Raw genomic sequence first — 16,417 nt, 5'->3', positions numbered from 1 at the left:
TTTTTCAAGTTTAGTTAATTTTTTGCTCTTTATGCTTTTATTAATTTTAGAGGACAGAGAACTGAGCAGGGAAACAGAGTGAGAGTTGAGAGTGACATGTGGGAGACTTTCCCACTGATCCCACTGATGCACTGGTCCGATCTTGGTATCAGGTATCGGACTGATCCAGCCCCTCAAATCTGGATCGGATATCAGTGGGATGGAGCCAATCCAGGCAACCAGCTCTATGCCTTTTTTCTTGGCTACTTGATTTGAGACGTTACCTCTGATGCACTTTTTTTTAGCTGCATTACCAGTATAGTTTTAAGCAGGGCTTGACATTAACACCGGCCAACCGGCCAAATGCTGGTGGATTTTGGCAGTGGCTGGTAACGCCGCCGCTCCCACTGTCCACTTTGGTGGGTTGAATTTTATCTCAAACGTGGAGCAGAGAGACAAGCAAAAAGATGACTCCGATGATGAAAGCTCTGAGGAAATTTAATTTACCTCCCTTCATTGTCATTCTCGTGAAAAAAGAAATGATTTTCTGATAACAATCGTTAATAAATATTTAAGCAGACAGTGTCTCTTGCTGAGTTTTTATTAGTTCAATTAATCCCCTTTACCATTTTATTATAAGCAATAACAAACTACTATTTCAATTACTATGTCTTAATAGACTGCATATTTTCATATGAAAGGAGCACAATGTTACACACAACTTTATCAGAGCTGAATACCTGATTAAGGACCTGTGGATTTTAACATTGATGTAGTTTTGTTTTGAGTATGCATAGGGGTCATTTACATTCAAAGAGGTTGTAAATCTTTTTTAAGTAAACTTTAGCATGTCATCATCCGCTTTAATCATATTGAACATAATTATCCAACAACAAATTGTGGACAGTGAAAATACAGAGTGGCTAGTAACTCAGGGATACCACTAACCACAGTGGCTGGTGAGCAAAAAAGTTAATGTCAAGCCCTGGTTTTAAGAGTTATTAACTTTGGTAATTCCAAATACTCATCTTTCACCTTTTACTCAAAACACTTTCAGTCTTATCCCACAGTAGGGCATGAGGGTTATTATGTAACAGTGATATCAGATTGGTATTGGTACTGGTGGATACCCAAAGCCAAGGTATCTGTATCACGACCAGAAAAGTTGGATCAGTACATCCGCGGTTAAATTTGAACCTGGACCGCCCATTTGAGGGCTTGGCTCATGGGACACACAACCTAGACAGCTAGGTTATACCTGGAGCCCATAAATACAGAATTTTGAGGCCAAAATACTGTTACTATTCCTACACAGCCAAAATTGAAAACACAGAGATGCAATTTCAGTCGGAGTTATGATTTAATTAAAACAATCCGTTCTAAGATTATAATGAGTCCAAATAAAACTGGAATCAGCCCATAAAATACAGGAAAAAGACTTCCTTAAGTTACCAAAATCCCTAATTACCCTGGAAATTAATTACATATTCTGTATTGGAGGCATGATTGCAAAGAAATGCAGTTGAAAGAAGCAACTAGACACAAAATTTTCTTGTGAGTTTTGGACTGATAAAAGGACACATCAATATAGTTTGAAAATGGTTCAACTGAAGAATAAGATTTAAGTAAAAACTTTTGTGCTTGCTTAATCAACACAGACATGAAGAGATGGAGAAAAAGAAAAGTTGTAAATTGAGTTCATGAAGTGTTTTGAAAGCTGTTTTGGTTACATTAACTGGTATGTGCCTACAGCAGCACTAGCTTTTAGTTTGAGGTGTTTACAAAGTGTTTTCATTTGCTCACCTTTGCTGCAGTTGCTGTCTCCCTCCATCAGCGGGCTCCAGGGTGGGTCTCCCTGGCTGGCAAAGGTGCGCATGTGCAGGTAGCTAATGGTCAACCGGATGACGGAGGCCTTGTCGAGTTGGCTGGTGATGGCGCCCGGCAGTGGCAGCATCTTCGCGAGCTCAAAGAACTCAAAGTTCTCCTTCCCGCGCCGCGACCGAGCTGCATTACGAGACTTCTCTTTGCGCAGGTTCTGAAGACTGCACGGGGTGAGGAAGGGGAGGCGGTTTTGAGAGAGTAAAAGAGAAGGGGGAGGGATGTTTTGTGGAAAAGAACAGGAAAGAGTCATCGGAAGAAAACGACATACCCAGGAAGAAGAGGAGGCAAGAGAGGAATGATCTGACACCGTAAAGGAAACTGCATAATGGCCCTTTACTGACCACCTGTAGATTGATTTGTGTACTGTATAAACGGCCTGAGCTGCAATCTGGAAAAGCTAATTTCATAAATATATAAGATTGTGTTAGCTGCTGCAGTTCTGCTGAAACAATCTTCATCCTGCTCCTCTACAGATTGGCTTTGTAATCACAGCCAAACTCTCTCCTTCTGTCTTTCAGAGCAGAGTCCTAATAATGCCATTTGCTCCAAAATCCATACGTGAACACACACTTACAATCTCGCGCTGCCTATCTCTCACCCCTCCCTTCCCTCCAATCCTCCTCACCCCCTTGCCTCCCTCTCCCTCTCATCTAGTGTAGAGCTGGTGAGCTAAAGCCGTGATTGAGGGATCAATAGAAGAGGGAGGGGCAGAGTGACAGAGGGGGGCCGGGGCTCAGGTAGCCTGTCTCTCTGATTGGGTATTGACTCTCTTCAATGGGGCCTGAGTGGTGGAATTATGTTGTCACAGCCACTTCACAATTTGTGTCGGTTCTGCGCTGGAATAAAGTGTGTGTGCGTTAGTGTGTGTGTGTGCGTGTGTGTGTGTGAGAAAGAGTCAGAGGAGCAAGACGGACCAGCCTTTCTCCCTTGTGTCTGTGTTGTTGATTCTCATCCGATGAAAGACCACCAGCAGTTTCACTAGTGTTGTATAGGTGTGTGTGTGTGGTTGTGTGTGGTTGTGTGTGTTATGATTCAAATAACAAAGAAAAAGAGCAGAACAAATAAAGAGGCTGAATATAGAGTGTATACATTTGTTTGTGTCTTAATCAGCTGACACAGCTGTTGTATTTCTTCCTGCGTTTCAGTAATAAAGGAAAGCTGTGTGTGTTTTTCTCTGTATGTGTGTGTCTGTGTTTGTGCTGTGGACTCATGCTGCCAGCTTCTGTAACATCTCATTATTATACCGCCTCGACCCCAGCCACCGAGAACAATCAATACACTCACATTGATTCTGCTTAGTTTTTATATCCGCCTGTAAATGACTGCCCATTAATAATTCCAGCCAAATTTACTTAATCTCCCACTGAGGGGAGGGGAATTCACCGCCCTGACAGGATTGGCAGGTGGGCAACAATACAGGTTATATGTGGCACCAAGGATCAGATGCACTTCTGGATTGGATTCATTGATGGAAATGCTTTTTCAGGTCATCGGCTTGTCCGAGGGTGCTAATGCATGGATTACACCTTCCAGAGATTAATTCATGGGCATGTACGCAGGCTTATACAGTATCAGCTTCTGTGTGTGTGTGTGTGTGTGTGTGTGTGTGTGTGTGTGTGTGTGTGTGTGTGTGTGTGTGTGTGTGTGTGTGTGTGTGTGTTGCGTCTCACCAGGGTAGGGTGGGTGGCTTGGCCAGAAGTCCTTGTAGGAAATCCCACTCCACACTCACACACTTCCCTTCACTGACGAACGGCATGGTTGCCATCCTTCCCCCAATCGCACGCCGACGTTAACGAAGGCTCTGATTGGCTGACGGAGTGGCAGACACAGACCTGGAGATAAATGAAAGACAGTAAAAGAAAGGAAAACAAGTTAATAAAGTTTTTTCATGAAAACTACACATTACAGTAGTGGCATTTACGAAATGTAAGACCAACTCTAGAGCAGGGGTCTCCAACGCTTTTCAGACCAAGGACCCTCTAACTGAAGGAGAGATGAAGCAGGGACCCCTAGTTTATATGTTTATAAAAACATATAAATCGATGTTATATTAAACCGGACCTAGTACTATGTATAAACATACCTTGTTAGCGTGTATTTAGTATTAATCTATTCAGAGGAACCTGACACGGCCAGTATGAAACATGCAGCCCCGTGATTGGCAGAGCAGCGATAGAGGCGGGTCTATCATGAGAAGCTAGAAGTGAATGCTGAGTGAACCAGTGAGCAGTTTGAGAGCTGCTGTGTTGCTGAATGTGTTTATTTTTGACTTAAAAAGAACTTTTGTAAAATATGAAATGATTATTTGAAATTACAAAAAAAGGTCTCATAAACCAAAAGCATCAAGGACCCCTGCAGTACCTCCACGGACCCCTAGGGGCTGCAGACCTCCTGTTAAAGACCCCTGCTCTAGGGAGCTTAGTACTCCAGAAAGCAAATTGTTTTACCGCAAATTAAATCCTCATTTTCTCATAGAAAAAAAAGAAAATGACTTAACGCTGGAGTACCATGAGGTCTCCATTTGCAGTCTTACACTCCACCTGTTCAAACAGATTTTGTATTAAAACACTCAGATGAAAACTCAGCTTGTGATCTAATCTCATCCATCTGATTATTCATGTACAGACTGAACTTGTCAAAGCTCTTCCCCACACAAAGGTCAGGGACTGTTCCCAGGGTGACAAATAAAAGACAAAACCCCAATCCACCTTTGAAGTCACAATTAAGCTGAAAATAACAGATCCCTTAATGCCCGCTTCTTTGGGAGGATCCTCATCCTCATCTTCAACAGGACTTTAAGCCAATTGCCCACTGCCCACTCCTCCACAGCTATTGACACTGTCTGCCCATCTTCAACACTTGCCCCCTGTGGTGGAAGTTGCCAATACTCTTCCCTGTCTTCAAAGAGAACCCATTTCCTCACCCATCTCCCGCCCCTCTGTGCTGTGTTGACATTTAAAGGGCTGGTGTGGCCCCCAGCACACCCATGTCATGCCCTTGGGCCTGAGATGCCCTCTCTCCCTTTTTTTTTTACTCCCACTTTCTAACTCTCTCCCTCTTTGGCCCACGTGGGTCAGCACAATCAACTCAGCGGAGCTTTGTCGGGGGCAGAGAAAAATGGATTATGTCTCGAGTTTAAGCATGGCTATGTTGACCTTGGCTAAGAGGGGTCAGCAGAAGCTGGGCAGGTTTGGCAGATATCATTTCACAAATCTAGGCTTAAATGGGCAACGATAAATGTATGCAGGAAAACTTCTTGGACCAATTTCAAAGGCAGAGGAGTCAGTGTGGGATTCAACACAAAGAGAGGCTGTTAAAAGGGGAGGTCAGGTCATGCGCTTACCTTTAGTAGTTTCCCAATGTGATAACAGAGCAAAGTTTTATTTTTCCTGCTGCTTACACTGCTCAGTGCTAGAAGAATTAGCCTCAGTGGAAACTGAGGAATTGGGTATGGTTTTATGATTTACCCCCAAATGTCCTTTTCAACATTTGATTCTGGTTTATGCGTTTATACTGCACACAAAGTGCTCACTAAAGAAAACCAGGACTGTGTGGACAGCTAGCAGTTCTGTGCTGCTGTACTTTGACCCACTGTCCAAGTCAAGCTGGTTTCACAGCACATCATCTAATCCCAAAACCAGCCAGTACCAGCACAGTCCAATCAGCTACGCATCTCATTGGCAAATGTCAAAAAATAGGAGCTGTACTTAAAATGTTGTGGCTTGCACTCTTCCTCTCCCTCCTTTTCAGGCTGCCTAATTTGACCAATGTCAAGTTTTGTCACTGATGCCTGTTCTGATTTGTGCCTTCAGGCTTTGGTATTTCACCAAAGCACACACATGAAAGGGCAAAGGGTTATCAGCGCAAAGCCACATCACCAAATATATATAACTGCATGCAAATAAATTATTGCCTGTTTTTGTTTGTTCAAACTGCAAAAAAACAAAAACAAAAACAAAAACCAGATCCTATCAAGTGTTTTTTGTCTTATTTCAAGTAAAAATCGTTTTGTTGTACTTGATTTGAGCCACACTAACAGTTCAGGTTAGGTGAACGTGGCTCATATTAAGTCTAAGAAGACATTTTCTACTGAAATAAAAAGACAAAATTACTTGATAAGATTTCAGTTTTTCCAGTGTGACTAAAGTGGTTCTGAAACAGAGAACGGTGAGATATTCAGTCAAAAATCAGTTCTTACCGTTTATAGGACAAAACTAGGAGATGGCAAACTTCAGCTTAATGGGACAGAGGCACTAATGTCAACACAGGCCACTCAAAGTTACAATCCTTACACTGGCATCAACTCAAGCCCCATCCAATGTAATACTGCTGTGTTGGTTATTTCAATTACTCCCCTCTTGTTATTCTCCATCTATTCTTTTCCCGCTAAACCTTTTCATCCTAGCTGATGTGTGCTTTCAATTCCATTGCTTCAATATATAACCATTAATTGCTCATCTGTGCATGTTCATTTCTGTAACTTGTTTCAAAATTACAGAATAAACTGAGTTGAGAATTAACTAAAATCAAGGTCGAAGGTTCAGTTTTTCAGGATTTTCATTTTTGCCATGATCACCTAGCCCTACTATCAACCAATCAGCATCCTTGATGTATGCAGGAAAAACAGTCCATGCAGAAAGCCAAAAGATTTTGCTTCAATTCAAACGTGTAATAAATCTACCTACATTGATATAGCCCAGGGTTGGGGGGTGTCAGTTTCCTGACTACCTGGAAAACATCAGAAACCATCCAAACAAAATCAGGGTGTTGTTATTTTGGTAAACTTCTGAAAGGCTCACCATTAATTAGTAAACCAGAGTGAAGCTTCAGTGTAACTTCATATCTACAGTTGAGCTGGGCAATCATGGGAAATGGAGTTTCCTGTTCCCAGAGCCACATATCTCTCTTGTCAACTTGGATTGATACACTGCAAAAAATACAATTTAATCAAGTTATCTTTGTCTTACTTTAGGTAAAAATTGTCTCATTACACTCAATATGAGCCACATTTAACTTACCAGTCCAGAAAAATGTCTTGTTTCAAGTTAATAAGACACAAAAATGGGGTCTGAATTTTTGCAACAAGCAAAAAAATCTGCAAATGGAATAAGAAGAAATTGCTTGAAAATTTGCTTAAAACTAGAATAATGTCTCAATAAAAGTAATTTTTCTCTTTTACTGGTTAGAAGAAATTCAGACCTCAGTTTTGCCTTTAAATGACTTGAAATAAGACATTTTTTTGGGACTAGTCAGGTGGATATGGCTCATATTAAGTCTTACAAGACATTATCGGCTGAAAATAAGACAAAAACACTTTGGATGAGTTTATTTTTTCGCAGTGTAGAGAGGATAATTGTTAATAGGTTGGGCAAGATAATGGAGTAAAATGAATAACTAAAAAAAAATCTCTAGGACTTTTGGACTTAAGTGTTGGCTAATAGGATAATTCCTTCTTGTTGGAGATCGTTGCTCTTAAGCTTCACTTTGCAAAATTTAGACTATCCAAAATAAATTCCCAAATGAGTAAATCAAATGTCTGGTGTTGGTGCTTATTGGATTGATCAGTGTAATTTTCCTTTGCCAGACTTCACCTTTTCTCAGGACACTTCCTGTGTTAGACTATACTGTCCAAGGCTCAGGCTTCTTCCAACATCTCACCTGCTTAAATGTACTACATGCCACATTAGGCGGTGCATGGTGGGATCAAAGAGGAGACACAGGAAGGAGACAATTTACCTTCAGATGTTCACACACAAGCACATGCATAGCCTTTTCCCTTCCCATACCTGTATGTTTATCTCTTAATTGACCCTATCTGTGCTTATCTAATCTCTCTCTCCATCTTTTTGTCTCAAGCTATCTCTCCATCTCTCTCCGCCTCTATCAGTGCAGACACAGGGGCGTAATGGACAGGGGCCTCCACAGTAATTATTCAATCAGCCTCATAACCTTGTCGCAGGTTGGGCGGCCCATTAATGCACTCACCCAAATGGACCCCGACACTTTGACTGCTAATGCTCTGGATAGCTAGCAGGCAGCAACAACAGGTTGAATGTCAGAGGTGTCATCTGGACCGAGACTGTGAAACAAGCCAATGAACAGAGCCAAGCTGACTCCTTCTGCAGAGGCTCAGTAGGAAACACTGCATAAGGAAGAGGAAAAGTGTGACTTCTTTGAGCAGTGAGTGGGAAAATATACAACACCCACAGCTGTGGGTTCAACCTGTATCAAGTGGGACCACAGGCGTTCACAATGTGTAGCTGAGCTGCTCCATACTCATTAATGTAGGGTGTGTGAGTGTGTGTGCTTGAGACCCCTGCCCTGTAGAGCCATGCACTTTTGGCACAGCCTCAACGGCAACAGAGCGGAGGGCACTGGGATGAGCGTTCACAGCCGCTGCGCTTCGTGCGCTCCCTCTCTCGCTGCTCGCTTGGCTCCCGCTCTGTTTATTTTCAGCGGGGACGTTTAATTAGGGCCTCCAGCTGTCAGAGGTTCGTTAGTGTGCCCCTCCTCTCCCCGTGCCGCCCCTCTCCACAGGGAGTCAGGGGCATCAGGCAAATGAACACATTTAAGTCAAACAGCACGCAGACAGACAATAGCCCTGGTGCCATGCCACCAGCTCCCCTAGGTGGAGACATGGTTGTTTTATGCCTCATCTTCTCAAACCCTGGGGCCCTATACAGAGGCTGGCCAAGAATGTGAATGCAGAGGCAGAGGATGGATCATAGCCCACTGGAGACCACGTGCACGCTGCCATCAGGCAAAGGTGAAGAGCAGGAGCATCTTATGGTAATGTGACAGGAAAAGACTTTGAGTTTTGAGGGGTCTCGTGGTTTTTGATAAGGTCTTAGAGGTTAATCAACTGAGGGAAAAAATGCTTTCAGGAAAATCCTTCATATATCGCTTGCCATTTGCATTTTCATAAAAAAAATGGTTACATTTGATCACTCATTTACAAGATGACATTTTAGCTTGGCTTTTAGAGTCTTAATTTAACAGTTTTTAGCCTGTATGACACCTTGCAAAAAAGCGTTTGTGGGGCCTGTTTTGTCAAAATTGCAATTTGCCTCATTAGATTTTTTCCATCATATCCGTATAAAACATCCTGCAACAGACTTTCTGTTTGTTTTTTGTTTTTAAGACACACATGCACTTTATTAATCCCTGTAGGGAAATACTATTTCTTTCACTGTATTTCTAGAATCATGTAAGATTATTTTCCTTAGCCTCTTGCCCTTTAGTGAAAGAAATGCTGAAAAAAATAAAATGTGAAGATAGAAAAGGAGGGACAACATACGCTCAAGAGTCAGGTGACAAGAGTTCAGCCTCTGACCGGTGCATCTTGGACTACCTCTGAGAATGAGGTGCTTAAATCTTTCAACCAAGCAAAACCCAATGCTCAGTGCAAAAAAAAAAAAACAGTTAAAAAGTTTATTATGGGACTCATTTTTCTGCATTTTGCAACCAAACCTGATGAAAAACATAGTTATTGCACTGATTTCATCGTATTCTGCTGCATTAGTGAGATGGGGATGCTGATTTGACCTGAGCATGTCACCCACTCTGTTCCTAACTCTCAACTCCATCTCCTGTTCTCTAACAACCATGACCTTTCTGGAAATATTTACAAACTGGCTTCAGTTTTCACCCAACTTCAAAACTACATAGAGAAGTCCCATGAGTCATTTTTTAGTATGTACTGGCTCTCTTACAGATCTTTTCCAACCTCTGCCTCTCTTTAATTATCCCCAACTTAAGGTCAAAGTGGAGTACACGTACAACAACGATGGAGATATTCTTGTGAATAATATTTGATCACATAGTTCAATATCATGGAAGATGTAGCAAACATGGTTGGAAATAACGCGCGCAGAATGTTTGATGTTGCTAGTTTTCTATGCCGCCTTTCATGTTGTTGAGTAGTTGTAAATGAGTATCTGCAGCGTCCGGGGAGATGAAGTTTGGTATTCTGGTTGGAGGGCTGAAAACTACTTATCATGCATTACGGCCCGGGTTGGACCTCAGGATTTGGAAGTCAAAAGACTTTTTAATGTACAATTTTTCAGCTGCTGATCAATCGACAGCTGCTGGACACGAAGATCTAACCCCCCTCCTCCTCTATCAGTATTCCTTATTTCAACTCGCTCGGCATTCTGCTTTCGTATCCGAGCGCCGGCTGCGGTTGACCTTGAGGACTCTGGATCATTCTCAACCCAAGGTTTCTCTCCAACTCTCAAGGGCCTCAGTGGTGGCCCCCCTTTTCCTCCATCCCGTTTCTCTGCCTCTCCCATCATCCTCACCCCTCTATCTCCACTGCTAACCCCCTCTTCGCTCCTCCCTGGCCCCTGCCTGGGTCATTAATTATCTAATGGAATCAATACGGCGTTAGATTGGACCAGAGTGACCCCGCCCGCCCCCAGGTATCTCTGTGCTGATGAGGAGGAAGATGAGGCTGTGACGGAATGATGATAAAAACCAGCAGCTTACAGTCACAGCGTGGATTGTCCCTAAACTGGAAGAATACAGAATAAAGAGATCAGCGATAAATAAATGATAAGAAAAGGGGTTGGATGGGGGGCGGATGGGGGATGGAGGGAGCATAAGTTGAGGCAGAGGGAGGAAAATCAGAAGTGGGAGAGAAGGAGAGGAATGATAGACGGATAAAGACACACATGAAAAAGGAGAGAGAAAGAGATTTGCTAATGTTCATCCATGGTAATCAATATCTTTCTCCTCCTTCTCTTTTATTACAGAGGGCTTTGGTGAGCACGCTTTGATGTCCACTCCTCACGGGCGTGGAGCTACACAGAATCCAATCCATGCCTGTCATAATTACCATCCACCTCAGCCTGAGTACACACAAAAGACACAGCACTTCACTGTATGAAACAGGAAGTTCAAAGTACCTGCAGAAAAAAATTCATAGCAGGATTAATGATGTTTTCCTGGAAAACCAAAAACACTGTCGAGTGACTTTTCTGGAAAAAACAAACACAATCTTTGCCCAATCTGAGATAATCTGAGTGTTACAGGTTTGTAGATGTTTATGAAGGATGAAGACTTGACCATAAAAAATGACACTAGAACTTTAAAGGTAATGCAATTAGGGATGGGTACCTTTCACATTTGAAACTATACAGTACCGATACCCCGTACCTGGCAATCGGTACTGGGACTCAACGGTACCAATTTTCGGTACTTTTTTGTGTTTATGTGCTAAAAAATACCGATTTGTTTAATAATAAAGTATAAAGTTTTTTTCAATTTAACATATATGTTCTTCATTATATAACCTTGCAATGCTGTGTTCATATCCAACATGGAAAATTACCGACTCCTCCACTCCCTCACAGTCACAAGGATGCATTTAGTTACCTAAACATGGTACCTTTTGATTTTATGTGAATTGGTACTCTGTGCTTTTGACAGAATTCGGTCATTACCTACAAAAGTATCTAATTCGGTACCCATCCCTACATGCAATACCTGAATGCTTCAGGGGAAACTACATAATGACATAAAGAAAAATGTTATTAATATTTATATGATTCACAAAATGTGCAATATTTTATTTTCAAACCTGCTAAATCAGTCTGAGGTCTACCTGGTTAGTGAATCAGCACGACAGAGATGCACTGATAGCGTTACGCAGATGACATTTTATCCTTTAATCATAACATTGTTTGTACGGCTGACTAAATTGCAAGAAAGACTAATGTAAAGTTAGAAGAGATCTTAGTTTTCATTTCGAGGAGTATATTAGATGAAATCAAAACTGCACAAGAATAAAAAGTGCATTATGTAAAAACGTCCACGTTATCAGTCCCTAATCCTGATGACAACTATTCAGTAATTTTAAATAGTCAAAAAATAATGCAGCAAATTACTCCAGCTCCATATCAAACAGGGGTTAGGAAAGAAAGTGGGATTAACAGACGAGTCAGTAGTAATTTAAGCCTCCATATGAGGTCACTCACAAGTTCATAAAAAGTCTTCAAATGTTTGCCAAATTGTGAAAGTTTCTTGTGTTGGCTGCTTTAAACAGAAAAGGTGCAAAAAGAATACAGAGTTCTCAGTGTGAGTGTGTGAGAGTTGGCAAAGTGGATGCAGGTTTCACTCTATAAGGCAGAAGATGGTAAATCCACTCCCCCAGGCAGAGACCACATCAGCACTGACCTCTAAATAACCACAGGCCAAAGCACAGCACACAGGGTCACTCACTCCCTGCAACACACACACACACACACACACACACACACACACACACACACACACACACACACACACACACACACACACACACACACACACACACACACACAGAGATACAAGTGTGTGTGCATGGACTTGAAAGCAAACTTTCATTCTGCACAGAATGTCAACATGCTAATACAGACACATCAATTAGCAGGGCGCAGGAGTCAGAGTTCAGAGCAAGAGTCCATCTCTTCATAAGAGTTGCACAAGTTGTGTAGGTGTCTAGCAGCACCCAGGGAACGCCCTGATCCCTGCAGGCCTCACACTGGATTCCCACACATTGTTTGGGGTTTCACATTGTGTATGAATATTTGCAGATTCGGTTATCATTTGTCAAATTTGTGTCTTTTTGTCCTTTTCTCAGTAAGAGAAGAAAAGAGGAGGGAAAAGGCCAATTTTGCGCTCCTGATCTTCCATCCAACTTTAATTTTGGATGCCTTCACATCTCGTGTATGTCACTAAACAACAGCGTGTGTGAGTGTGTGCACGTGGATGTGCGTGTGTATGTGTGTGTATCCCTTCAGGCTGGTGTGTGAATGACAGCGGGGGTTATGTAAGGAGCCACAGCGGGGCCGGAGCGGACAGTCCGAGCGGAGATCAGGTCAGCAGAGTGTGACACTAAACACATCTCCCTGACACTGCGCTGACACCCTCTGTCACAGACCCACACACTGTCTGTCAATGCTTCTATCTCACACACACACACACACACACACACACACACACACACACACTCACACACACACACTCACACACAGCAAGAAAGAGCAAGGCGCGTGTGAGCTGCTGTCTGTCAACACAGCACTGACCACCTTAAGTGTGTGTGTGTGGATGTGTGTGTCCGTGTGTGTAACAGAGCAACAGAGAGAGACAAAAATATCAAGAGTGGAAAGGAAAGAGGAAGCGAGGGAGCTGTGAGGTGTCCGTCCACCTGAAACAGTGTCACAGAGCTACAAAAAGTGACAGCCTGCCAGCTGAGATACATTTGAAAACAGCTGATATGAACTTCATCTCCTCCTCTAGGAGTAACTCATGTTAAAATGAACTCTAACTGGCAATAAAAATAGTAATAACAATAATACTTATCTAGATCATCAGAAGCATACACAAGGACACACCAAATAAAACGATGCTCATCTGCCTGCCCTTAAAAAAAACACTTCTTCTACCTTATATTAAATTTTTTTTCACTAAAGTTTTTGTGTGCCGTCTTCAAACAGAATCCTTCGCTGCCAAGAATTCCACTTTTCACAAAGTCATCCAACTCAGAGTCTGTCACACAGTCGCCCGTTGGCATGAAGCACAGCTCCTTAAAACCCAAAAGCTAAAAAGAAGAATCTCTCATCTGGGTCTAATAAAAAAGGCCTGAAGCGAGGTCACGACCAAAGCGCCCTGCACATGTGAGAGCTGAAACGGATGGAGGAGCTTAGAGGCTCAGCGGTCCAGGGTATAAACTGTACCATGGGCGTGTGATGACACGGTCTTAACCTGTTTCCTGTCAGCGCTTCTACATAGATATATATGCTGTCTGCTTTCAATCTTCAGCACAGATTCAAGTAAAATGTTTTTTTATTGAAAAAGTCAAACAAAACACTGCTTTCTGGTATTAAGCTAACCCAAAAACCATCCATCAGCTGGGCCAGACAACTCTTTTCACTAATAGTACCATTATGACACCTCATCCTGACACCTCAAAGAGTGATTCTGTGCTGCAGGTAGTTATTTGGCTTGAATTTATTTCAAGCACCTGCTCGCTCTGCAGCTGCAAATGATGCTGCTACGCGGTGTACCTAACACAGCCATGTTTAAACATAACACACATCATAGATTCTGGATAAAAGATCAGGGAGTGTATAGTCATCATTATGAATACGGACATATGGATGGAGATAAGTGCATACAGGGAATCTTGCAAGAACTATACACCAACTTTTGCATTCGCACAACAATCTCAAGCGTGTTTAAATATTACACACGGTGCTTCATGCGTCCAAGAGTCTGACTTTTACTCTAACTTCCAGCCTTCAGGAATAATAATTGCAGTTTGTGAAAAAAAAAAGAAAAAATATGTGAAATGTGGATTGCTTGATGTTATTTACTCCACAGCAGCAGTGAACACCGTGTGTTTGTCACACTAATTCTGCCAATTTGGACCACCTGCTGCAAACGCCCTGAAGGCTGTGTATGTTACAGAGCCAGTAAACTGTGACCAGTTCTGCTTCTGCAGGTTGAGACGGACACACCGCCTGCTCACTTTTTTCAGTCTACATCTTAAACTCCGCAACGCAAACACACATTTAAGAAGAAGTGCTGCAGCCATTTGGCACTCAACATAAAATACATATGACTGTCCAAATAGAAAAAAGAATTGCTGAAATGTTTGCGTTAAAAATGTCTCATCAGATACAATAAAGTGATGCCACACAAAGAGCAAAGTTTTGAATAATCATTTGATCAATTTCATCCTTAATGTAATTCATAAAAAAAGACATTATTGATCCGCGCCTTTTCCACTGACATATGCAAAGTTATATACAAATTTTCCAACACACAGCAAAAAATAGAATCTTCCAAAAACTGAGGTAGATTAACTACAACTAAACTCCTATTTGATTATTTATTCCTAAGGAGAAAAATGTAAGTAATTCTTTCTGATGAGCTATGAGCTTTGTTCTTAGTTGAGTTACACAAATAAAAAGGAAGTATCGCAAAACTTTTTTTTGCAATGTATTTATTCTGATCCTTATGTTCTTTATGTTTTATTGGACTTCAGAAAATATTACTCCACCTGAGCTTAAATCAAAAAGTTCCTCCTTCACATAATTCTGTGAAGACTTTTTGCAAAAAGAGATAAACCTTTAAAAAATTAAATGTGCTCGTAACAGCATTGATTTCTAACAGTAAAATCCGACAAAGTGTGCCTTAATAACTTCTTCAAAGTCTCTTTGTCCAACTGTGTGTGAGGAAAATCAAGCGTGTGTGAACAAGTGCATACACACTCATGCATGTGTGTCTAAGTAAGTTGTTAGATCCATTATCCACTCACCTGACGGGCATTTCCAGCGCTCAGTCTGCTGCTGTAGATCTGATCCACTTTGTCTCTCTCTTCTTCCTCCTCCTCCTCCTCCTTTTCTCCTCTTCTTCGTCTCCTTCTTCTTCTTCTCTGGAGTCCCTGTTCTTCCGTAGCAGTGCCGCCTCCCCACCACCAACACAACACAACCACTACCTCCACCAGCGGCACCTCGGCTTTAAACACAGCAAACAAACACTGTGTGTGAGAGTGTGTGTGTGCGCCAAAAAGGAGGGGCTGGGACAGGGGGGCAGCGTCAGTCCCCTCACTTTCACAAAAGCTGTGGCCGTGCAGCCGACAAATCGCGTGGACCCTCAGTTTGCAAAAAGAGTGTGTGTGTATGGGAAAGATAGAGAGGCATAGTACGAGAGAGGGAGAGAGCGTGTGTGTGTGAGAGTGTGTGTGTTTGTGGAGATAGCTGATAGAGCTCTCCCTGGCTCTCAGACTCACTTCAGCAACACTCTGCTCTGCTGCTTCTTGGAGATGGACTCGGATTAGGGCACAGCCAGTGTGAGAATCTCTCTCCTCCCCGCCTCGCTCCCTCTGTGTCTTTCTCTCTCCCTCTCTCCAGCCGGCATCCCCCCTCCCGCCCTCCTCTCTCCCGCTCACTCATTCACTCTCCTCGCTGAGCTTCTTTCTTTTCATTTCCTCTTGGGAAAGCAGTGCACACTGGTTGTCTCTGCCTTCAGCTGCGCGCTCTCTGTCTCAGTCACTGGTAAATATAAAAGGCATGCTTGTATAGCCCCCTTGCCTAAGTCTCTCTCCTGCTCTCCCTCCTCAACTTGCTGTGTCTCATGCTTTCGTTTACCCCCACTTCGCCGTTCCCCCTTACTTTTTTTCTGGGTGTCAAAGCTGCCTTTCAAATGCTGATCAGCGGACGGAGTAAAGGAGAGAAAGGGATGACTGAAACAAGTGGGAGATTCCATCACGTCAACACGGGTTGTAAATTCTGACTTCTCTTCTGTACAAATAAACACACATGCAACGTCACTTTTCTTTCAACTCTCTGAAAAGATAACGACAGTACGGCGCCCCTAAAGGGACATAGGCAGGAATAATCAAAATATATTTTTGTTAGTGCACGAGAAACTAACCAGTGCGCACGTGAAAGTTTCGTGTACGCACCAGAAAGTTTCTCGTGAGCACGCGGTATCAGGTGCACAATGGCCAGCTAGTCTGTACAGTACAGGACTGAAGGCTGTGTTACGCTTTCCGCATGAACGTGACCCG

The 16,417-nt window shown here is 42.6% G+C and overlaps 1 protein-coding gene across 3 annotated transcripts in view; it reads right to left on the bottom strand.

Annotated features, from left to right (window-relative positions):
- Window positions 1-16,194, bottom strand: part of npas1 (neuronal PAS domain protein 1) — a 48,594-nt gene extending 32,400 nt beyond the window's left edge. The window contains exons 1-4 of one of the 3 annotated variants that reach the window (XM_074680055.1): window positions 15,638-16,193; window positions 15,164-15,363; window positions 3,531-3,692; window positions 1,783-2,021 (exon numbers count right to left, since the gene is read on the bottom strand). In XM_074680055.1, the coding sequence (XP_074536156.1) occupies window positions 1,783-2,021; window positions 3,531-3,625 (334 nt within the window). In that variant the 5' untranslated portion in view covers window positions 3,626-3,692; window positions 15,164-15,363; window positions 15,638-16,193. Of the gene's footprint in view, window positions 1-1,782; window positions 2,022-3,530; window positions 3,693-15,163 lie in introns of all 3 variants that reach the window. The other 2 variants (XM_074680056.1, XM_074680053.1) reach the window with 2 other exon arrangements.
- Between the last annotated feature and the right edge of the window lie 223 nt (window positions 16,195-16,417).

Source organism: Halichoeres trimaculatus, unplaced genomic scaffold (assembly GCF_033239565.1).
Source record: "Halichoeres trimaculatus isolate MK-OKI-2021-1 unplaced genomic scaffold, fHalTri1.1 fHalTri1_scaffold_9, whole genome shotgun sequence".
In the NCBI taxonomy this organism is placed as follows: Eukaryota; Metazoa; Chordata; class Actinopteri; order Labriformes; family Labridae; genus Halichoeres; species Halichoeres trimaculatus.
This window is presented reverse-complemented; position numbering and strand designations above follow the sequence as displayed.